At 41.0% G+C, this 22,434-nt stretch overlaps 4 protein-coding genes and 1 non-coding gene across 5 annotated transcripts; 2 read left to right on the top strand and 3 right to left on the bottom strand.

The window, feature by feature from the left end:
* Positions 1-4,740: 4,740 nt before the first annotated feature.
* Positions 4,741-4,847, top strand: LOC147946699 (small nucleolar RNA R71). Its single transcript, XR_015595675.1, has one exon. It is a non-coding gene; the product is annotated as a small nucleolar RNA R71 (small nucleolar RNA).
* A 6,408-nt stretch (positions 4,848-11,255) lies between these two features.
* Positions 11,256-13,985, bottom strand: LOC104776242 (wall-associated receptor kinase 5-like). Its single transcript, XM_087508724.1, has 3 exons — positions 12,916-13,985; positions 12,629-12,802; positions 11,256-12,534 (listed from the first exon to the last, which is right to left on the bottom strand). The coding sequence occupies exons 1-3, from the start codon at positions 13,763-13,765 to the stop codon at positions 11,348-11,350; spliced, it is 2,211 nt and encodes a 736-aa protein (XP_087364850.1). The 5' UTR covers positions 13,766-13,985; the 3' UTR covers positions 11,256-11,347.
* Positions 13,986-14,897: 912 nt separating this feature from the next.
* Positions 14,898-17,501, bottom strand: LOC104776243 (putative wall-associated receptor kinase-like 16). Its single transcript, XM_087508728.1, has 3 exons — positions 16,591-17,501; positions 16,322-16,522; positions 14,898-16,244 (listed from the first exon to the last, which is right to left on the bottom strand). The coding sequence occupies exons 1-3, from the start codon at positions 17,420-17,422 to the stop codon at positions 15,049-15,051; spliced, it is 2,229 nt and encodes a 742-aa protein (XP_087364854.1). The 5' UTR covers positions 17,423-17,501; the 3' UTR covers positions 14,898-15,048.
* A 1,307-nt stretch (positions 17,502-18,808) lies between these two features.
* LOC104776239 (uncharacterized) lies at positions 18,809-21,007 on the bottom strand. Its single transcript, XM_010500268.2, has 2 exons — positions 20,764-21,007; positions 18,809-20,522 (listed from the first exon to the last, which is right to left on the bottom strand). Exon 2 carries the CDS (start codon positions 20,500-20,502, stop codon positions 19,159-19,161), a length of 1,344 nt encoding a protein of 447 aa, XP_010498570.1. The 5' UTR covers positions 20,503-20,522; positions 20,764-21,007; the 3' UTR covers positions 18,809-19,158.
* Positions 21,008-21,333: 326 nt separating this feature from the next.
* LOC104776238 (sm-like protein LSM3A) lies at positions 21,334-22,407 on the top strand. Its single transcript, XM_010500267.3, has 3 exons — positions 21,334-21,559; positions 21,682-21,777; positions 22,148-22,407. The coding sequence occupies exons 1-3, from the start codon at positions 21,443-21,445 to the stop codon at positions 22,226-22,228; spliced, it is 294 nt and encodes a 97-aa protein (XP_010498569.1). The 5' UTR covers positions 21,334-21,442; the 3' UTR covers positions 22,229-22,407.
* The last annotated feature ends 27 nt before the right edge of the window (positions 22,408-22,434 follow it).

Genomic DNA, 22,434 nt, shown 5'->3' with positions numbered 1-22,434 from the left:
GCACAGCAAAGAAGTAGTACTTAGGGGTCGAATCCCACGAAGACCAAGTTTTACTCTATGGTTCTATTGGTTCAATTTCAAGCTAAGACAATTCAAAGTTGGTTTTTGGTAACAATTAAGCGATTAAAAACGGTATAAAAAGGCAATAAACAAAACACTAGATCAGGGGTGATTCTCGGGAATTTCAGAGATAGCAACCAAACAACTATTCAGGGCATAAATTAAGTACCAGTCTAGAACTCAAACATAAATATAAACTGATCCACTGTCGTGGCATCAATAACTCTATCTGATCGATTCTGTGCGGAAACGCGGAGCACGTGCTCAGACATCCGGAGCATATGCTCGGCGGTCCATAAACCCTAAACTGTCGTTTGAGCCCAGAATCGCAGACAAGCATTAAAGAACAGGAATGATAAGTTCACAAATCACCTACACATCAACTTTCGCAGGTCTAGGATAAGTTGCCCACTAATGTCTTTTCTAGCAACCTATTACACTTTTGATGAATAGATAAACCTAGAATCATAGATTGGGTGATCAAATCAACCTAAGCATTAAGTCTAACAATAGTGAAGACAATCGATTATATAAAGCCCTATTTGTGTTCTGTTGCTAACCCATGAAACCCCTTTTGAAACCCCTAATCTAGCAAAGAAAACTACTCAGACATAGAGAATTGAATAGCCAACATAGATGAGAAATTCAATAGCATAAAAATAAAAAGGGTTCAGAGAATGATAAACAAGGTAGCCGCTCTTCCTCCCCCTCTCACAAAAACGTCGCTCCCCAAAACCAAAAGAAAAGAGTATATTCTGTCCCCTAAAAAACCTAGGTTAAATAGCATACAAGTGGAGAAAAATAAGGAAGGAATCCAAATTCAAATCTTCCTATTAAAAATCGATATCCTCTCTCTTTTTCTCACAAAGGATCGCCCAAAATAAGGGGAATTAGGCAGGGAATCAGCGCCTAGATGCTTGCCACGTGTCGTCATGAATCCGTAGAGTTGGGAGCATGTGCTCGGAAATCAGAGCATGTGCTCTCCAATTCAACTCCTTTCTGCTCCGATTGCTCCTGCTGTTCCAATCCTTGCTTTTAGCTTCCTAGCCTCATATTATAACCTGAAAAGGACTCAAACAACTACAAAACTATCAAATAAATGGGGTCAAAGTGAGTCAAAACCGTAACATATCAACTCCCCCGGACTTAGATCTTTGTTTGTCCTCAAACAAACTCAAACCAAGCGCCAAGAGAGCCAAGGTGGGAACTCGCAAAAATCTCAGAAACCGTGAGTAGACCATGACCTGCAAACCACATGTGTTAGAACAAGCTATACCAAAAACTTCTCCAGCAAACATCTCCAAAACCAGAACCATAATTGGCAATCAAACCCAGAAAAAGATCACTTTCCAGACAAAGACTCTTTACATTCAATTAAAATTGGCGTGAGCTTCTCATTAAGGGCATTAAGCTAGTGAAATCGAGGCTTGGTAGATAAAATGCTGTTTTAATGGTGGAGCTATAGAGTGTTTAGGGGTTACCATTACTTCGAAAGAGATGCAGGATATCGCACAAAATGGTAAGGGAGAGTGTACTCATTGATGTCCACAACCTCTAATCACTCTCCTCTTCTTATCTTCTCAAACTCAGCCTCTCTGTTCTCCTCAGGTTACAACGCATGCTTTGGGGTGTGTAACACTAGCTCTGGTCCCTTTCCATCATCCTTAAACGTTTTTTTTTATGATTTTTTTTTTTTTTTTTTTTGATGAGAAATTGTAATGAAGGATGATAGGGGATCTTCTTCTGATATTGCCCCTGGAGCATGTGGACCGTATCCTAGGCTCTCTCTCTGCTCAAAACAACTCGCGGACTCGGATGTATATAATTGCGGAGCAGGTGCTCGCTGGGTTGGAGCACGTGCTCTGTCCGTCCGGCTCTTTCCTCTTTGGTTCTCCAGCAAGAGCGAGTTAGAGATTGTGTCAGTCCTGCTCTCCCCGACCGTTTTGCACATAGCTGCACAGAATGAGAAAACAAAAATACAAGTGCAAGTGGTTTGAAAGGAGGTTAGGCTCGGGGTGGGTACTAACTTAAAATGAGCTAGCTATTCAGGATCAGCAAGATTGGCAAAATGAATAAGAAGTCCTGAATATGTGACACGTTCCCTATCCTAATGCCCAAAACGAGAAGAATTTAAATCCGGTTAGGTTCCAATAAAGTAGAGTCTAAGTCTTTCCGGTGAAACCTTAATGGGATGAAGCTTTTCTGGCCAGGAGAAGGGTCCGAATGTGAAGAGGTATTAGCTCGTCTCTGTACTCTTAGTTCTGCAACAATGGTCACTAGGAAACGGTCAAACTCACAAATGGTTAAAAACATCACGGATTTCGGTCCTAATTCCCACAAGTTTTGGTTCGACTCACATGACAAATTGACTCAATAAAAAGAAAAATAAAGAAAACAAAGGTCATAGGTGACCCTCCCCCGGACTTACTTCACACCGTCTCCGGAGTGAAAATAAGCCAAAAAGAGACCTAGACAAGAAGAAAAATAAAGATAACAACAAAAATGAAAAGAAAATAAGGCGGATAGGACAATGATGGTGTGTGTAACCGTGATCAGGCGTCAGAATTTTCTGGGCTCTCGCTCTCCGAACGGGCAAGGCGGCGCCTCCGACGTGGTGGATAATAAAGCAATCTAGTCTCAAAAATCACTGAAATCGGTCTGGGCCTGGTGGGCATGGGCCTGAAATTCATTAAACTTACCTGGCCCAATCGCTCTTCTCTTTTTCTTCTTTTGTTTTTAGTTTGCCGAGCATGTGCATCGGGTTGCTCACGTCCTGCGAGCATGTGCTCCGCGTCTTCTTCCAACATTCCTTCTGCCTTTGTCAAGGCAACCTCCAACGGGCCGAGAGTGAGAACTTCATCGGTAACCTCATGTGCAACCTCTGAACCATCATCAACCACAAAAGTCTGACCATCTATCATAGGTTTCTTGAGCAGCTTATTCATCTCAAACCTTGCGATCATATCCCCCAGCTGGAGATCGATCGCTCCCCCTTGCACATCTATAATCGCACCAGCTGTGCATAAGAATGATCTACCTAAGATCAGGGGGTCACGTGGTTCTTCTTCAAGTTCCAGAACCACAAAGTCTGCTGGTATAAGCGTGTCCCCTATCTGGACATGTAAATCCTCCAACACTCCTATGGGGCGCTTGTTGGATCTATCCGCGAATACTAAAGAAATCCGTGTAGACTTGAACTTCGTGTATCCCAGCCTTTTAGCCACTGAATATGGCATAAAGTTCACACTGGAACCTAGATCACAGAGGGAGTTTGCAAAAATCGTTTTACCGATTCTCACGGATAAGACAAATCGCCCTGGATCATCTCTTTTCTTTAGCACTTTGTTTTGCAGCACAGCACTGCACTCTCTTGAAACCATCATCACGTTCTCTTCCTCTGACACTCTCCCAGAAACCAACCCTTTCACATATCTCTTCAAAGCAGGTATCATCTGAACAGCTTCAGCTAGGGGTAGTTTTACCGTCAATTCTCTCAACATCTCCTTGCACTTTGCATCCTCCAAACCCTTGCGAGATTTCTTAGGAGGAACAGGGTAAGGAACCCTAGGGGTGTGCACGCGTGCAGGAGGTACCTCAGTAGGAACAGTCTGATCGGGAGTCGGGAGCACGTGCTCGCTGGATGGGAGCACATGCTCGCCGAATGCTTCGGCTTCTTTTTGACTCAACGGTGGAGTCTCAGCAGCATGTTGAGGAAGGTATTCTTTAGCAATACCCTTGCCCTTGTCAATCCTAGCGGATGGTGCTTCTCTAGGGGGTAACTTCTTTTCTCCCCTTAGCTCAATCGCATAGACATACTCGTTCCGCGGGTTTGCTTCCCCTTTTCCGGGCAGAGTCCCAGGAGTTCTTTTCACGGCTTCAGCAGTCTGTGCAACCTGAACATCAAGCTTCTTCACATGTGACATTACTGCCTCATACTTCCCATTAAGGTCATTGTACATGGTATCGACCTTAGCGTTGATTTCCACTGAAGCTTTTTGTTGATTCACCAAGAGTTGTTGCATCATGTTTTTCAGCTCATCCTGAGAGCTGCTAGCAGATGAAGGTCCCAACTGCTGGTTGGTATAAGGCAGTGCTTGCTGAGCGCTTGTATATGCCTGCTGGTTCCCCCCTTGGAAACGGTTTTGAGTGGGCACAAACTGTTTGCATTGGAAGTTGTTTGAGAAGGTTTTCTGATAACCCATCTGATTCTGAGCTCCTTGCTGCGGATACACCTGATCCTGAGGGTTCTCCACGTTGGTGCTTCTGTAGGACAAATTCGGATGGCTTCTGTAGTTCGGGTTGAAACCCCTGTTCTGCACAAAACCTTGCCCACTCACATAATTAACCTCCTTTGTTTCATCCTCTCCATCACAAATCTCCTGAGCTAGCGGCATGTCTCCGGTCTCATCGACAAAATGGACAGTTTTCTGGCTCCCCTTCAGAAGAAGGTTCACCTTGGCTGTCAACTCATCAATCTTTTCCGTATCGACACTGTTGACCTTCACGGACCTGTCATACTCAGGGGCCTTGTTGCTGGAGCTTGCAGCTAGGTTCTCAATCAACTGATATGCTCCTTCCTTAGACTTTGTCATAAAATCCCCATTGCTGGCCGAGTTGAGAACGTTTCTGTAGTCCCAGTTAACTCCATCATAGAAAATGCCTAGAATCTGTTCATCACTGAATCCATGGTGCGGACACTCTCTACGGTACTCTTTGTACCTCTCCCAAGCCTCGCAGAAGGCTTCTCCAGTGTGCTGTTGGAACGATGAAATCTTGTTCCTCAGGGCAGCGGTCTTAGCCTTGGTGTAGAAATGGTCCAGAAACGCAGACCTACACTGTTCCCATGATGTCAGAGACTCAGGTGGCAATGACTTCAGCCAACGTGAAGCTCTATCCGCAAGAGAGAAGGGAAAGAGCTTGCACTTCAGAAAGTCAGGCGGTATCCCATTTGAACCAGTGGTGCTACATATCTCCTCAAAATTCTCGATGTGGTCCATCGGAATCTCAGCTGGGAGACCGTGAAATAGGTGCTGCTTCACTAGAGAGATCATCTGTGGCTTGATCTCAAAATCTTGGTTCGGGATGGTGGGAGGAACAATCGCCGCTCGGTTGGTGTAGGACACATGCGGGTTGTCCTTGTCCCCAATGGACGGTTGCGGCGGCGCGGCTCTTTCGTGTTGAGCACGGAGCAACTGCCCCAACTGTTGTCGAAGTTGCTGCAACTCGGCAGCCATATCCTCATTGTTTCTGTTGTCACCCATGTTGACGGATTGAAACTTTCTGTTCTTGCGGTTTGTTCTTTCTGCCAAAGAGAGCTCTGCGGCTGACAAAGCAACTAGTTCTTCGGTGTTGTTTCTTCTTGTAGATCTTCTTGACATGCACCTGAAACACACGCAAAGAAGAAGCAGAAAGACAAATCAGTAAGGTCTTAGTCTAGTAATTTCGCCGAAAACCAAAGGTAAAATTTTGGTCCCCGGCAACGGCGCCAAAAACTTGATAACACAGAGTTTTAAACCCTATTTTCCTACTGCAAGTGCACCGCAAAGAAGTAGTACTTAGGGGTCGAATCCCACGAAGACCAAGTTTTACTCTATGGTTCTATTGGTTCAATTTCAAGCTAAGACAATTCAAAGTTGGTTTTTGGTAACAATTAAGCGATTAAAAACGGTATAAAAAGGCAATAAACAAAACACTAGATCAGGGGTGATTCTCGGGAATTTCAGAGATAGCAACCAAACAACTATTCAGGGCATAAATTAAGTACCAGTCTAGAACTCAAACATAAATATAAACTGATCCACTGTCGTGGCATCAATAACTCTATCTGATCGATTCTGTGCGGAAACGCGGAGCACGTGCTCAGACATCCGGAGCACATGCTCGGCGGTCCATAAACCCTAAACTGTCGTTTGAGCCCAGAATCGCAGACAAGCATTAAAGAACAAGAATGATAAGTTCACAAATCACCTACACATCAACTTTCGCAGGTCTAGGATAATTTGCCCACTAATGTCTTTTCTAGCAACCTATTACACTTTTGATGAATAGATAAACCTAGAATCATAGATTGGGTGATCAAATCAACCTAAGCATTAAGTCTAACAATAGTGAAGACAATCGATTATATAAAGCCCTATTTGTGTTCTGCTGCTAACCCATGAAACCCCTTTTGAAACCCCTAATCTAGCAAAGAAAACTACTCAGACATAGAGAATTGAATAGCCAACATAGATGAGAAATTCAATAGCATAAAAATAAAAAGGGTTCAGAGAATGATAAACAAGGTAGCCGCTCTTCCTCCCCCTCTCACAAAAACGTCGCTCCCCAAAACCAAAAGAAAAGAGTATATTCTGCCCCCTAAAAAACCTAGGTTAAATAGCATACAAGTGGAGAAAAATAAGGAAAGAATCCAAATTCAAATCTTCCTATTAAAAATCGATATCCTCTCTCTTTTTCTCACAAAGGATCGCCCAAAATAAGGGGAATTAGGCAGGGAATCGGCGCCTAGATGCTTGCCACATGTCGTCATGAATCCGTAGAGTTGGGAGCATGTGCTCGGAAATCTGAGCATGTGCTCCTGGGTCTAAAATCAGCTTTTCTGCTCCAATTCAACTCCTTTCTGCTCCGATTGCTCCTGCTGTTCCAATCCTTGCTTTTAGCTTCCTATTATAACCTGAAAAGGACTCAAACAACTACAAAACTATCAAATAAACGGGGTCAAAGTGAGTCAAAACCGTAACATATCAACTCCCCCGGACTTAGATCTTTGTTTGTCCTCAAACAAACTCAAACCAAGCGCCAAGAGAGCCAAGGTGGGAACTCGCAAAAATCTCAGAAACCGTGAGTAGACCATAACCTGCAGACCACATGTGTTAGAACAAGCTATACCAAAAACTTCTCCAGCAAACATCTCCAAAACCAGAACCATAATTGGCAATCAAACCCAGAAAAAGATCACTTTCCAGACAAAGACTCTTTACATTCAATTAAAATTGGCGTGACAAGGTCTCCTATCTAATGCCTAGAACAGTAACTGAAGCTTTACAAGATGAGAGATGGACAGATGCTATGGGTGAAGAAATGGGCAACTGTAAAGCAACCGACACATGGTCTCTTGTTCCTCCTACACCAGATATGCATGTGCTAGGCTCAAAATGGGTATTTCGAGTCAAGCTTCATGCTGATGGTAGCCTCGACAAATTTAAAGCTCGATTAGTAGCCCAAGGCTATAATCAAGAAGAGGGTATCGATTACCTCGAGACCTATAGTCCAATGGTTCGTACTCCTACCGTTCGAGCAGTCCTCCATGTAGCCACTATTTTGAACTAGGAACTCAAACAAATGGATGTTCGAAATGCATTCCTTCACGGAGACCTTACTGAAACTGTTTATATGAAACAACCAGCATGTTTCATTGACAAAGATCATCATGATCATGTCTGCTTATTACACAAATCACTGTATGGGCTCAAACAGGCTTCAAGAGCTTGGTTTGACAAATTTAGCAACTTCTTGCTTGAGTTTGGGTTCTTCTGTAGCATTCCAGATCCTTCCCTCTTCATATGCATTAAGAACAATGATGTCATCTTTCTGCTCCTTTATGTTGACGACATGGTGATTACAGGGAATCCTTCTGCTCTACTTACCAGCCTTCTCGACGAACTCAACAAACAGTTTCGAATGAAAGATTTGGGTCAACTGCACTATTTTCTCGGGATTCAGGCTCATTTTCATCCTGATGGTTTGTTCCTTTCTCAACAAAAGTATGTTGAGGATCTTCTCATTACAGCAGCAATGTCTCACTGCTCTCCTGTTGCCACTCCTCTACCACAACAACTAAGCAAAGCTCCCAATCAGCACAAGTTTTTTGAAAATCCAAAGTATTTCCGAAGCCTTGTCGGGAAGCTTCAATACTTGACTCTCACACGACCAGATATACAGTTCTCTGTCAACTATGTGTGTCAAAAAATGCATGCCCCCACTGTCTCTGATTTTCAATTCCTCAAACGCATTCTTCGCTACATCAGAGGCACCACCACAATGGGTATATCTCTCAGCAACAAGACAAACTGCAAGTTGAGAGCTTACAATGACAGTGATTACAGTTGTTGTCCAACAAGCAGTCGCTCCACAGGTGTTTTTTGTACTTTTCTCGGCAATAACCTCATCTCATGGTCTTCACGCAAGCAACTCACTGTCTCCAAAAGCTCGACAGAGGCAGAATACAGAGCCATGTCTAAAGCTACATCTGAGATCACCTGGCTTGTGAATCTGCTTAAAAGCCTTGGCGTCCCTCAGTTTGCGACACCAGAGTTGTTTTGTGACAATCTCTCTGCCGTCTACTTGACCGCCAATCCAAGTTTTCATTCTCGTACCAAACATTTTGCCACTCACTATCATTATGTCAGAGAGCAGGTAGCCTTTGGAAATCTCATTGTCAATCACATACCTGTTGAATACCAACTCGCTGATATCTTCACAAAATCGCTTCCGCAACACGCGTTTGATCATCTCCGGGCCAAACTTGGTGTTGTTGTTCCACCTACTTCAAGTTTGCGGGGGAGTATCAACACCACAACCTCAAACGACGACGTTCTGCATCCAGGATCCAACAAATCGAAGCCCAGCTCAAGCCCATCAGCATCCAAGCCCATGTCACAAAAATGGAAACCTGCAACAACAGAACAGATTCTTACACAACCTGCAACAACTACAACAAATGATAAAAGTAAGCTTCTTACACAACCTCCAACAAGAGACAAACGAAATGCTAAAGACACAGAGCTGATCACGCAAAACAGGTTCCAGCTGCTTGAATCATGCGACGCAGATCACATGTGAAAGATCCCAATCGTTACAGCTGGAGAAAGCAAGCGAACATTCTAGACAGTAGGTTAAAACCTCATGTATCACTATAAAAGAGTACGACCTTTGTAACAAGCAACCCATCCATTGGAAAACAGAAATAAAACAATCTTTCAAATATTCTTTCAGTAGAATCAGAACATGTGATGTTCCCACCGCATATTCTTGTGCTTCTAGCTTGCTCACATGTCTGGTTCCCAATAGACCAATCTAGTGACACAGGGAACCTCGTGACCTTCCGAAGATTCTGAAGATCTTCTAAAGAACTGAAGATAAACTTATCATCTTCGACGAGAAAAGCGTAGGTGCAAGGATTAAATTTATGAACGGAAGTCTGGTTTGGTATGCGAAATGAACCAAATCTGAATGTATAGCAATCCAAGGGGAAAGAGACGTTTGCTCTGCAGCAACCTACACCATCATATTTTCCATTTTTGGCCGGTGGAACACTGCATACTGACATGCATCCAGTTGAATAATCTTCCATTCCAGAAGAGCCCACAATTCCTAACATTACAGCCTACTACAGTAAACTTATTGTTGGCTGAGAGAGATAAATCATCCAGTGTGAATTCGCTGTATTCCAAAGTTTCATCTCCTTGGGCGTCGCTGCAAGAAGAGGATACATTAAGCAGAACTTGTATCTGGCCGCGGTGATAAAAGTTTTTCACTTCAAGGTCGCGTAAGACATGTGGCCTATCTTCCTTGCAGGTGATGCTGAAGCTTTCGTTTCCGGGATAGTAACAACCTGAAGAAATATCAAAAGGATACTCTATTGTGACGGTGCCACATTTAGTTTGGCAATTCTTGCGAGGTTAATGTTGATTTTGGCCCTTGACCAGCAGTGTATAAGAAAGGTAGAATATAACCACCAAGAACAGACCCTCCTGCAACTTCATCTTCTACCTCTAATTTTATCTCTTTCTTTCTCTCAAACTTTGTTCCTCTTTTGAGTTTTCTCTCATCAGTCATCTCCTTGAGGCCTTTATTGTAGGAAAAGAACCTGTTCCCATTTTCTCAGAAATTGCAGGAAACTGCTAGACGAAAATTCAACTACTCAATCAAAACCTTTATTGTACGTTTGCTTCAGTCTCTGTCCCGGCCCCTCTTATGTTTTCTTGATATTTTGTTTGCTTTAACTCCTAGTGAAGAGTCCAATTTGGTTTCTCCAAACAGTGAATTATCTCTTACTATTCAAAGAATAATACGTTTGGTATGTAGTTGCAAGGAATCTTCCTTCTCTTTTTTTCTCTATGTACAAAAAATGAGAAGAATAGTAAATATTAAGACTACAGTGTCACAAGTCAACCACTTTTAACTTTTTCGTCAACGTTAATCATTACTAATAATAATCTCATTTGGATTGGCTCTAAATATGCGTGAAAGCTGTTTTTGAAACCATCATTGCTAATTATCACTCAACAGAGCATATTTTTGTAACAGAAAAATTATTTTAATGGTAACAAAAGCAGAGCAATCTTAGGGAACAAGAATGGCAAAGTTGATTTAGAAAACGAAAATATCAAAGTTTTAGGTAGAGTAACAAAAAAATATGAGTCAATGAGCCTTTTTTCAAATAGCTACGTACATACCACGCAATACACAAGTATCAACTTTGGACTCAGGATGGGATATCTACATCCCATTAGTTAGGTCCACGTACATATATATTATAGAGATTGAAAATTGAAAAACAAGAAAATCGAATAAAAAATATAACTCTTTTGTTTTTCCCGTTAGCTTACACATCAAAGGGGAGTTATAAATAGAATAGTTGATGATCTGTATGATCGACCTTAAATGGTTTTTTGAATGTCATGTTTTGATACTTAAACAGAGACTACAGAGTGGTAATGATATATATATCAGCGGCCAGCTTCAGTGTCCAATGCTGTCATAGCCACTGCTACTTGTTTCTTCTTGTGCTCAATATCCTCTGCTTCAGGTTATTATAATATCATCTCCTTTCCTCTCCCGTCACCTTGTACAGTCAACAACAACTCTGGCCGCTTCCGTGGATCTCTCTTTGATTATTGCAGTCATGTTCCCATTTTCCAAGAAATTGCAGGATTCTTAAATACTACTACAACACAAACAAGACCAATTAAAAGTTATTAACAGTTATTTTAATTGGTATTCTTTTTAACATATGAAAATATTGATCAATAGGGAAGATGTAGAAGAAAACTCCTGATCTTCTCTGTTTTCTTTTGATGCTTTTTGTTGTTAAAAGTTTTAGTGTTCCTTAACGAATTTGTTTTTTGTCCCCTTTATACCATATTATTTGTAGCCATTGTTTTTTTTTTTCCTTTTTTAAAGAGGTAACACCATGAGATAATAATATGTGAAGCATTAAGATTCCTTTACAACACAAGAAAAAATCACATTACATTTGCTTTTGTCAGAACTGGACTGATAAATATCAGCGGCCAGCTTCAATGTCTAATATTGCTACATTCTTGATGCTGTCATAGCCAATGCTACTGCTATCACCCTGCGCTGATAAGATTTGAACACCAAGCAAATGCTCAACCTCCTTCGGATACTGATCTGACCACTTATGTTTGGTTGTTTTGACTCTCAAGGCCTCTAGCTCTGCAGCTACGTCTTTCATCTTTGGCCTTTCCTCTCCCATAAGTCTTGTACACTCAAGAGCAATTCTTGCAGCTTCCTGGATCTCCCTTTGATTATACTCGTTCATTACTTGGCCGTCAATGATCTCATGCAACCTATTCTCTTTCATGGCAGAAACAAAATAACTCACTAGATGTTTTGAGGTCTCTAGCCGTTCAAAGCACAATGCCTTTTGACCTGAGAGCAGTTCCATGAGGACTACCCCGAAGCTATAAACATCGCTTTTTTCGTTCAGCAATCCTGTGGTGTAGTACTCTGGGTCTAAGTAACCTAGAGTGCCTTGCACCATAGTTGTGAGCTGCTCTTTATCCATCGGTATCAGCCTTGAAGCACCAAAGTCAGATACTTTTGCAGTTAAGTTATCATCCAGTAGGATATTGGCAGTCTTGACATCTCGGTGGATGATTGGAATAGAAGCAGAGGAGTGAAGATAAGCAAGAGTACCAGCTACTTCTATAGCTATTCTCAGACGGTGTTCCCATGTTAGAGAAGAATCAAACATGGAACCGTGCAAGTGATCGAAAAGAGTGCCACTGGTAATGAACTCATAGACTAACAAGGGAACCTCAGTTTCTAGACAACATCCCAAGAGCTTGACCACGTTCCTATGATTGATTTGTGACAGCACGAGCACTTCGTTAATGAATTGCTCAACTTGGCTACGGTCTCCAAGCCGAGCCTTCTTTATGGCAACTATGGAGCTGTTTGGTAGTATCCCTTTGTAGACTGTACCCTGGCCTCCCTGGCCCAAGATTCTGCTCTCATCATAACCATTAGTTGCTTCTTTCATGCCTTCCTCAGTAAAGATTTTGACATCAACATTAGACGACCCTGCTCTTGAGAGTCGCTGTATCAACATGCCACCACCATTTTTCTCGAAGAATTGTTGTCGTAGCTCGGTGTCTTTCCGACGCCTCAGCCTCTGTTTTATGTAACTAATGCCAAGTAGGATGACCAAGAAGACAATAGTGGTTACTGATCACACACACACCACAAAAGACATATAGATGATTAGAGTGAGTTGATCTGGAAAACAATAAGTCCAGAAACAGTGAGAGGGGAAACTTACCAAGAAGAATCATAGCCCATCCAAAATCTTTACGCTTGCAACTCATAGTGGTTGTATCTAAGCGGTAACGAGATTGACACTTACAATCAAAGCCTCCATCTCTGTTTCTACAGGTTTTGGGATCCGAACAATTATGTTTGTGGATAGTACTCGTAGTAGTACATTCATTGATGTCTGGTTCAATGAAAGAGCGCAAGATGCAACAAACAATGTATGTATGAGGAAACCAATTAACTAACACTCACAAAAATGAAAGAAAGAAAGCAAAAGGAATTGATATTAAGTACCTTGGCAACCGTCTGAAGTGTATGGATTCCCCTCAAAACCGTCTCTACATTTGCAGTTATAACCCTTTCCACGAGTAGAATCAAAACATGTGGTGTTCCCACCGCATATGTTTCTGCTTCCAGCTTGCTCACATGTCTGGTTCCCAATAGACCAATCTAGTACGACAGGGAACTGCTTGACACCCCGCAGATTCTTAAGGTCCTCTGTAGAACTGAAGTTAAACATACCATCTTCAACGAGAAAAGCGTAGGTGCAAGGATTAAAGTGCTGCACAGAAGTCATGTTTTGGAAGCGAACTGATCCAGTTTGAAGTCTATTGCTATCCAACGGGATAGAGACGTCTGTTCTGCAGCAACCTGCACCATTACATTTACTATTTGGCGCCGGGGGAGAATCGCATAATGACAAGCATCCAGTTGAGTGGTTTTGCACTCCAAAAGTGCGGAGAAGTCCCCAAGCGTTACAGCCGACTACAGTAAACTTGTTGTTGGGGGAGAGAGACAAATTATCCAGCTTAAGCCGGTAGGAGTTGAATTCAATATTTGCTTCCTCGTCGTAGCAAACAGTAGATCGATTAAGCAGGACGCGTAGCTGGCCGCTGTGATCAAAGGTTTTCACTTCAATGTTGTGTCTGACATGTGGTTTATCTTTCTCACAGGTGATATCGAAACTCTTATCTCCGGGATAGTGACAACCCGTAGAGATACCAAAAGGGTACTCAATAGTGAAATCGCCACATTTAGATTGGCAATCTCGGCGAGGTTGATGAGGTTGCCCCTTCACTAGCTGCGTATAAGCAATGAAGAATATAGCCACCAACAAGAACAGACGACTACACACCTTTATCATCTTCTCCCTTTTAATTTCTCTCTTTCTTTGTTTGTTTCTTTCTCTCTAACTTTGTTCTGCTTTTGAGTTTTTGTTTTCTTTTCAGTCATCTTTTTGAGGCTTTCTTTAATAGGAAACAATCCTCAGTCTTGATAATGTTTTCTTGATTAGTGTTCGCTGACCCGTTCCTCATTTAATTTCCTACAAATTGCAATACTAAACTCAACTTACATAAGCAAGATCTTGTTGAAATTGGCTGCATATATATATTTCTAATATTATTACATCACAACGTCTGCGTTTGCTTCTGCTTAACAGTATTCAACGATTAGGATGGTTGGTAGCAGCAATGAATTTACAAATGTGAATCAATAGTAAAATAACTAAATATTAAGACATGTCTATGCTTAAAAAATGAGATATCATCAAATAGAAAACTACTTGACAATTATAAAAAGTAGAGTAGTGGACATTGGTCAACGATTTGAAATCTATCCTCTTGTGTGACGATAGTATGAGTGAAGCTGTGGAACAAACACTACATTGATATTTTTTTGAGTTTACCCACCATGACCATACTACGCAACAGACACAACACAAGTAAATAATTGAGGCGGGAAGATCTTATTATATAACCCCTGAAACTTTGGGCTTATGAGGAGATATCTAAAGCCCATGTAAGCCCAGCTATTTATACTTATAAAGATGACAAAAAAGAAAGAAGCAAACCGTAAAATCAAACAGTAACGAGAGCTCAGAGTAGAGCAAGGTGACAATGGCGGAATCTCCCACCACACTCGATCCTAAATCACCATATTATATCGATCCAGATTACGAATCCAACGAGAATCTCCCAATGGCTATACTAAGCTTTGTGATTGCGAGGGTGTGAAACGAGGTAAAGAAGCGAGAGAGAAGGAGCAGCGTTACGGGTTTTTGATGGGTTTGAAGAAAGAACTAAGCTTTGTGAGAACGCGAATCATGCTTATGGATCCTCCTCCGTCTCTTCATCAAGCTTTTGTTTTGGTTGACCAAGCTGAGTCGGTGATGAAATCGACCCGGATATAGTTTATCTTGAGTTGTTAGTTTGTAACTACTAATTAGTTTTATCAATATATATGGAAGAATTGATGATTCGTGAACACTTGAGTTATAAACATAATTATTGATGATCTACAAGAGATTTCTCGAGCATAAATGTTGTTTAGAAGGACAAAGAGGAGAGTTAAGCAATAGAGATAAGTTTTTTTACAGACAAAAGATTTTTATAGTATGTGATTTTAGCAGAGCTGGACTGATAAATATCAGCGGCCAGCTTCAATGTCCAATATTGCTACATTCTTGATGCTGTCATAGCCAGTGCTACTACTGGTTTCGTCCTGTGCTGATAGGATTTGTACACCTAGCAAGTGCTCAACATCCTCTGCTTCAGGGTACTGATCTGACCACTTATGTTTAGTTTTTGTGAGTCTTAGGGCTTCTAGCTCAGCAGCTACTTCCTTCATCTGTGGCCTTTCTTCTCCCGTCAATCTTGTACATTCGATAGCAACTCTTGCAGCTTCATGGATCTCCCTCTGATTATCCTCGTTCATCACTTGCCCGTCAATAATCTCATGCAACCTATTCTCTTTTGTCGCAGAAGCAAAGTAACTTACCAGATGTTTTGAGTTCTGTGGTCTTTCAAAGCACAATGCTGTTTGACCTGAGAGAAGTTCCATGAGGACCACCCCAAAACTATAAACATCACTCTTCTCGTTCAGAAGCCCTGTGTTGTAGTATTCTGGGTCTAAGTAGCCGAGAGTGCCTTGCACCATTGTTGTGAGCTGCTCTTTATCCATTGGTATCAGCCTTGATGCACCAAAGTCAGCTACTTTTGCAGTTAAGTTTTCATCCAAGAGTATATTAGCAGTCTTGACATCACGGTGGATGATTGGAATAGAAGCAGAAGAGTGAAGATACGCTAGAGTTCCAGCTACTTCTATGGCTATCCTCAGACGGTGTTCCCATGTAAGAAAAGAATAAAACAATGAACCGTGCAAGTGATCAAAAAGGGTGCCATTAGTAATGAACTCATAGACTAACAACGGAACTTCTGTCTCTAGACAACATCCCAAGATCTTGACCACGTTCCTATGGTTGATTTGTGAAAGCACGAGCACTTCATTGATGAACTGCTCTACTTGGCTACTGTCTCCTAGCCGAGCTTTCTTTATAGCAACTATGGAATTATCTGGTAATATCCCTTTGTAGACCGTTCCTTGGCCTCCCTGACCCAGGATCCTGCTCTCATCATAACCATTAGTTGCTTCCTTCATGCCTTCCTCAGCAAAGATTTTGACATCAACATTTGATGGCCCTGCTCCTGAGAGTCTCTGAATCAACATGCCGCCGCCATTTTGCTCGAAGAATTTTTGTCGGAGCTCAGTGTCTTTCCGGTGCTTCATCCTTTGTTTGATACAGGTAACTGCAAACAGGATGACCAAGAAGCCAATGGTGGTTCCTGGTCACATCACACAGATGATTAGATCAAATTTTGTTAGTAACAGAAATAATCCAGAACAAGTGAGAGGAGCTTACCAAGAAAAATCTGAGTCGGTCTTACATATACAGGCGTAACATATTCAGGCGTGTCTTTAGGTAAGCAGGTCATAGTAGAGTTAGTGGCAATTAAGTTAAAACCAGACTGGCAGTTACAATGAAAACTTCCCGGCGTGTTTTCACAGGTGTTGGAATCGGTACAGTTGTGTTTTCGGATAAGGTCAGTACATTCATTGATATCTGGCACACGAAAAACGAGTACATGATGCAACAAGAATGTGAGTGAAACGATTAACACCTAAAATAACAAAGATTAAAGTAAACTAATATGAAATACCACTGGAAACCATCTTCACACACGCAGACATACCCGATTTTGGTAGTAGAATTGGAACATTTGCTGTTCTCCCCAATGCATATGCCTCTACCGACTTGCTCGCATGTCTGGTTTCCAATAGACCAATCTAATACCACTGGAAAGTGCGTGACATTCCGCAGATTATTAAAATCTTCCCCACCATTGAATTCAAACGTCCCATTTTCAACGAGAAAGGCGTAAATGCAAGTACTAATATAGGTACGCTCAGAAGTCTTCTGGTAGGTAAACGTATATGGGCTGAAATTGAAACGATTGCTGGCTTCTTGGACGGGGTTCTGACAGCAACCTGCACCGTTACATTCTCTGTTTTCCACTGGGGTAGATTCACATAATGATGTGCATCCAACTGATGAGTTTTTTCGAGTTCCAAAAGCGGTCAGAAATGCGAAAGTGTTACAACCTATTGCAGTTAGCCTGTTGTTTTCGGAGAGAGTCAAGTTACCAAGGTTAGGACCCTTGAAGTAACTCCGACTAGTGATATTCCCTAGGCTGTTAAAGCAAGAGAAGGATCTAGGAATCATGACGCGTAGCTGGCTGCTATGAGAAATGCTGACCACTTCAAGATTCTTAAGGAATAGCTTCTCTTTCTCACAAATGAGTTTGAAACTAGGATCGTTGTCATGGTAACAATCTGAAGAAATGCCAAAAGGGTACTCGATTTTGACATTGCCACATGTAGTACTTGGGCAAGGTTGTCCCTTGACCAGCTGCGTATAAGAAAGGCAGAAAATAGCCACCAAGAACAAATCTTGCACCTTCATCTTATTTTGTTTCTTTCTCTCGAAACTTGTTCCTCTTATACTTTTCTCTTATCTCAGCTATGCATCTTATAAGAAAAAGGCAGGGCTCTTCAAATCATCTGTCTAGATTCTTGGGAGACCCATTCTCAGTTTCCCCAATTATATATATTATACTATATATAATTCATTGTCCAATTACACAGCCAAGACATTTTCTACTTTAGAGTCGATCAAGAGCAAGTCCTTATCAGTGTAATACAAGGGGGCGTTGAAGTATGCTTTATATGCCATATAATATGTCCCAACGTCTACGTTTGCTTCCGTTTAACAATTTGTTTTTTTTTTTTTTGAAGGATTAAAAAAAATCATAACAGTTGGGAAGAAGGTATGCTTCTGACGACGTTCTTTAAAATAATATAGAATAGAAACCTATTTGACAATATAGAAGTAACCATTTGGGCTCTCGTCAACTTGAGTCTTTGTCACAGTTACCTTTTTTTGTCAAGATTGATTATCGCATCAAAATGACTTCCCGTTTAGTCAATGTTAACAAAAGAAGTTAACTGTGACAAACAGAGCATGTTATGATTAGAAACCGGGTTCCGTTTTCAAGCAGCAACAAAGCTGAACCATAAACACCAAGGCAGACACTAGACTTACTTCCCTTGTGAGTGCATGTCCCAACCTTAGGTCAGAACTACCCCTTGCTTGACTTCTTATATATGACCATTGCATCACTAAGTATGGTACAAAATGAAACTTTTCAAGATTTCAACTCCACAGGTGTATGAATCAGTGAGCCAAAAAACGTATACACAGAACCTGTAGAGCCAGAAGTAGAGTTCGAGTCAAATTAGAGTTCAGGATGCTTAAAAGTTGAAAATGAACAAGTTCTTTCTTTGTTATTAACTTTTAAGTATCCAGAAATCTCTAATTTGAATCAATAGAAAGGAAAGAAGATTCTCATCACCTACCACCAAAAAAGGAAATAAAAACTAGAAAGGAGACGCAAGCATGAGATGGACCAAAAACAGGCAAACACAGCAGGCTTTTTCAGTGAGGAACATGCTTTACATTCATGTTAAAATAACACGTGAGGTCAAACCTGGAGAAACCTTTCAAATTTGGGTTCATGATTCTTCGGACAAATTCAACATCCTCAAACTGAAGAGTCTTTAGAACAAGTTAAAGGCAAAACGCAAACCGGTCTGATTCATTGTCTAGTAAAGGAGATATGATCCAAAGAATAAATTGCATAAGGTTTTCCCTGGATCCAAGTCCATTAGAAAAAGAAAAAGGGAAGAAATTTTAGTTTTCAGTAAGGTTAATCACAGTATAGGAATCTCTTTCATTCGACATAGTTCAAAATAACTTAAGGTTCCATGTGAAAGAACACCCAACACCTCATTGGCAAACTGGCTTAATATTGCGACACTGGTTACACCCCAGAAAATTGGATTAAGATGTCTACAGCAGAATGATGTTATTAACCTTAACCAGTTGATTACTTCAAGTCATACGGTTTACATGGAAAAAGTGACTGAAAGGATAAATTGAAGCAAACCTCAGAGACCTGCTTATGCTAACCACTCCTGTGTCACTATATTCTCAGCATCATCATCACTGATGCAACCACAATGATCTCTCACATCAAAGTCTCGAGATCATTTCAGTCAAAGCAAGTTTACAAGAGCAGAAAATGAGACTTCATTTAGTGAAGCTATACACCAATCAAGAGAAGTGTCAAGCCAATTCCCTCATAAATCAACACCCAATTCCCTTTGTTTTAACTCCAATCCCATCCGATCATTCTCAAGTTTCATCCTTTCATTCTCCATCCTCATTCTCTCGAGTTCTTGGTCCCTTTTCTTACTAAACCTCTGCCACCTGAATCTCTGTTTCTCCAATTCCAGCAATTCAACTTGGATCTGAAGCTTCTGCTCTTCTAGCTGAAGAGTCCGGGACTCCATCCACTGTTTCTGCATCGAAGCTGCTCTCCCACTCTCTGCCCCACCTTGATTCACATCACCCTGAGAAAACGGCATCTGAGGTAAATTTCCTTTATTGCATTCCAAAGAATTCACATGACTCGGATGGTCTGCATCTTCATGGCTATGGCTTTGTCTTATCTTCTTCAAAGGGCCACCACCACCACCTCCATAATGAATCCCCCTACAATCCCCATGTGAGTAATGCTGCTCCTCATACTCATCATGTTCATCACCTTCCCCATCATGATCCTCATCATCAAGATCCTCCATTTGATGTTTCCTAGACTCCTCATTATCATGATCATCTCTGTTCCTCAGCGCCAACTGTAGAGAACGCTGCAAAGCAAGGTCATGAGGCAAATGCAACCTGTTCCCATTATGGTAAGAACACATCTCTTCATAGAAAAGATGTTTAGAGCTCATGATCTTCCTAACATCATCCTTCTCTTTATCATTCAAGTATCCAATCGAATCCAAAAGCGCAGGATTCTCAACAACCTGACAAGAAGTTCCCCTACCAAGCATATCATTAAGCTTCTTATACCGCTTATTCAAATCATTGAACTTATCCTCACATTGCTGAGGCGAAACATGATAACCTCTCTCAGCCATAACTTTAGAAACAGATTTCCACTTACCCTTCTTCTGCAAAACAGCAAACTTCCTTCTACTACCACTATCCATAGTCGAGTCATCGCCTATATAAGAGACAGCAGTGATCAACAACTTAACCATCTTATCAGTCCACTTAACTCTTTGCCATGGAGACCCTTTAGTTGATTTGTTAGCTTCATTATTATGACCATCAACACCACCTTCCTCAGTAAAACTCGGCTCATCATCATCACTCACAGAGTTCTTCTCTCTTTCACCTTTATGTTGGTCAGTCAAAGACATGTTGTGGTGATGATGATGATCACAGGTTTGACCTGTAACCATAGTAAAGGGAAGACCTTCGTGAAGTGGTCGTGAATTAGGATTGTGTCGATGCTGCTGGTTCATGGAATCTTGATGATGAACTCTCATAGAGCCGCCTTGTAAATCGAATCCACCATAAGAAGAAGAAGCTCCACCACGAACTACACCTCCTTGTGTAAAATTCGCATCCATTGTTTTCCTTAAATTACTTCCTAGTTCATCAGAGAAATCGAAGAGAACATACAGATCTTAAAAAGTCAAGAATCGATTTGAAAAAGGCGTAAACTTTTCTCTACTGGATCTCTTAGGGGAAAATTGAATTAAAAATGGAGACTTTAGTAATGAGAAAAGCAGAGAGGAAATGGAATCGAGATGAAGAAGTTAAAGCGGTGGTAAAATTTTGGGAGAGGGAGAGAGAGAGAGAGATGAGTCAAAAAGGGAAGAGTAACTTACAGAAATAAAGTTTGGAACTTTGTTGTGTTGCTTTCGTCTTCTCCGGTCAGCTTCCTCAGAGTTTCTCTCTCTTCTCTCTCTCTCTAAACGTGAATGTGCCAACAGGCTTTTTTTTTTAGTTTGTAAAAACTTTAATTTTATTTTCACGTCCACATTTCTCGCGAATATTATTATATGCTATGTAAAGTTTAGTATTAATGAAAAGACAAATTGGTACCTTGTGATTGGACTTTTATGTTGTTGTATGTTGAGATACCTTGTGATTGGACTTGATATAGCTAAATTCCACTAACTATGGATTAATCATAATCATGGGGGAGACTTTTTCTTCAAGCTTTGCATTATTAGATGATTAATTATCTTTAGATTACTTGTACTAGACCCAAAAAAAAAAACTAAATTTGCTTATAATTATGGTCATCTAAGATTAGTTAATTGAATGAGATACGCTTTTACTGTATTTACTACATTAACAAGTTAGATTGATAGAAGGGAACTAATATAAAGCGAACATATGGGCTTAGGCCCAATATTTTAGAGCCCAAACAAAACATCTTTATACTTTAGAAATCAACGGTGGTGATTGCGTGAGGTCAGAGAGATCGGCGAGTCGACTGTTGTCATTATTTTCTTCTTCGCAATTGCAAAACCCTCCGAGGAAGTTTTTTCCATCAAAAAAATGTCCGTCGAGGAAGACGCCACCGTTAGGGAGCCATTGGATCTGATTCGTTTAAGTATCGAAGAGAGAATCTATGTCAAGCTCCGATCTGACCGTGAACTCCGCGGCAAGCTTCACGTTCGTTCTTTTTTTTTCTACAACTTTCTCGTTTTCATTCCCACTCGGATTCCAGATTTGATTTTGGTTTCAAGATTCTAAGTCGCTCACTTTGTATATTGTGTGTGTGTGTGTGTATGCAGGCTTTTGATCAGCATTTGAATATGATTCTGGGTGATGTTGAAGAGGTTATTACGACTGTTGAAATCGACGACGAGACATACGAAGAGATTGTTCGGGTATGTTAAATGTGATTTCCTAAGCCCAAACAAAGAGATATTAATCTCTTAGGCTTTTGGATTGGTTGGGTGATGTATATAGGGTTTTCAAGTTTCAGCTTTCACAGTATCTATTATACACCTTTGTCTTAGTTTGATTTCAATACTGATCTTGACGCATGTTGAAGTACTTCTGGATATATAGAGTCTCCAGTCTTCATTAGCCTCTTTAGTAACTCTACTTAGTTTCTCAAACTTGAAACAAATGTTGATGTTTTAGCTTATGATTAGAATTGTACTTACTAGGCTCTTTGATTCGAAATTGAGATGATGGATCGATTTTAACTTACAATAGTATGATCGTTCTGCTGATGGAATTTGCTTTTGTCAGACTACGAAGCGAACGCTTCCATTTCTATTCGTGAGGGGAGATGGAGTGATATTGGTGTCGCCGCCTTTGAGGACAACCTAAATGTTCTTTTGTTACCGGGACAACTCAAATCTGGAGCTGAGTAGAAGCACTGTTTTTCTGTTGCTTTAGCTCTTGAATTGTAATTGTGTGGTTTTTTTCCTTTGTTGTCAAACATCTTGACCGAATGTAGCAGAGATATCGTATTCAGATTCTGGTAACGAGCGCGTTGTTATTGTCAACTTTCTTACCGTATGTGATCGGTTTTG

Source organism: Camelina sativa, chromosome 3 (genome assembly GCF_030686135.1).
Source record: "Camelina sativa cultivar CO46 ecotype springtype chromosome 3, ASM3068613v1".
Lineage (NCBI taxonomy): Eukaryota > Viridiplantae > Streptophyta > Magnoliopsida > Brassicales > Brassicaceae > Camelina > Camelina sativa.
Note: the sequence above shows the minus strand (reverse complement) of the source record. Positions and strands in the feature narration are given on the sequence as shown.

Excerpts from the sequence above, each read along its gene's own strand:
- LOC104776239 (XM_010500268.2), bottom strand. The coding sequence starts at position 20,502 with ATGGATGCGAATTTTACACAAGGAGGTGTAGTTCGTGGTGGAGCTTCT.
- LOC104776238 (XM_010500267.3), top strand. The coding sequence starts at position 21,443 with ATGTCCGTCGAGGAAGACGCCACCGTTAGGGAGCCATTGGATCTGATT. Across the intron at positions 21,560-21,681 it reads AACTCCGCGGCAAGCTTCAC|GCTTTTGATCAGCATTTGAA; the intron begins GTTCGTTCTTTT and ends GTGTGTATGCAG. Across the intron at positions 21,778-22,147 it reads CATACGAAGAGATTGTTCGG|ACTACGAAGCGAACGCTTCC; the intron begins GTATGTTAAATG and ends TGCTTTTGTCAG.
- LOC104776243 (XM_087508728.1), bottom strand. The coding sequence starts at position 17,422 with ATGAAGGTGCAAGATTTGTTCTTGGTGGCTATTTTCTGCCTTTCTTAT. Across the intron at positions 16,523-16,590 it reads ATTAGTTTACTTTAATCTTT|ATATCAATGAATGTACTGAC; the intron begins GTTATTTTAGGT and ends TTCGTGTGCCAG. Across the intron at positions 16,245-16,321 it reads ACCGACTCAGATTTTTCTTG|GAACCACCATTGGCTTCTTG; the intron begins GTAAGCTCCTCT and ends TGATGTGACCAG.
- LOC104776242 (XM_087508724.1), bottom strand. The coding sequence starts at position 13,765 with ATGATAAAGGTGTGTAGTCGTCTGTTCTTGTTGGTGGCTATATTCTTC. Across the intron at positions 12,803-12,915 it reads CACTTCAGACGGTTGCCAAG|ACATCAATGAATGTACTACT; the intron begins GTACTTAATATC and ends TCATTGAACCAG. Across the intron at positions 12,535-12,628 it reads ATGGGCTATGATTCTTCTTG|TAACCACTATTGTCTTCTTG; the intron begins GTAAGTTTCCCC and ends GTGTGTGATCAG.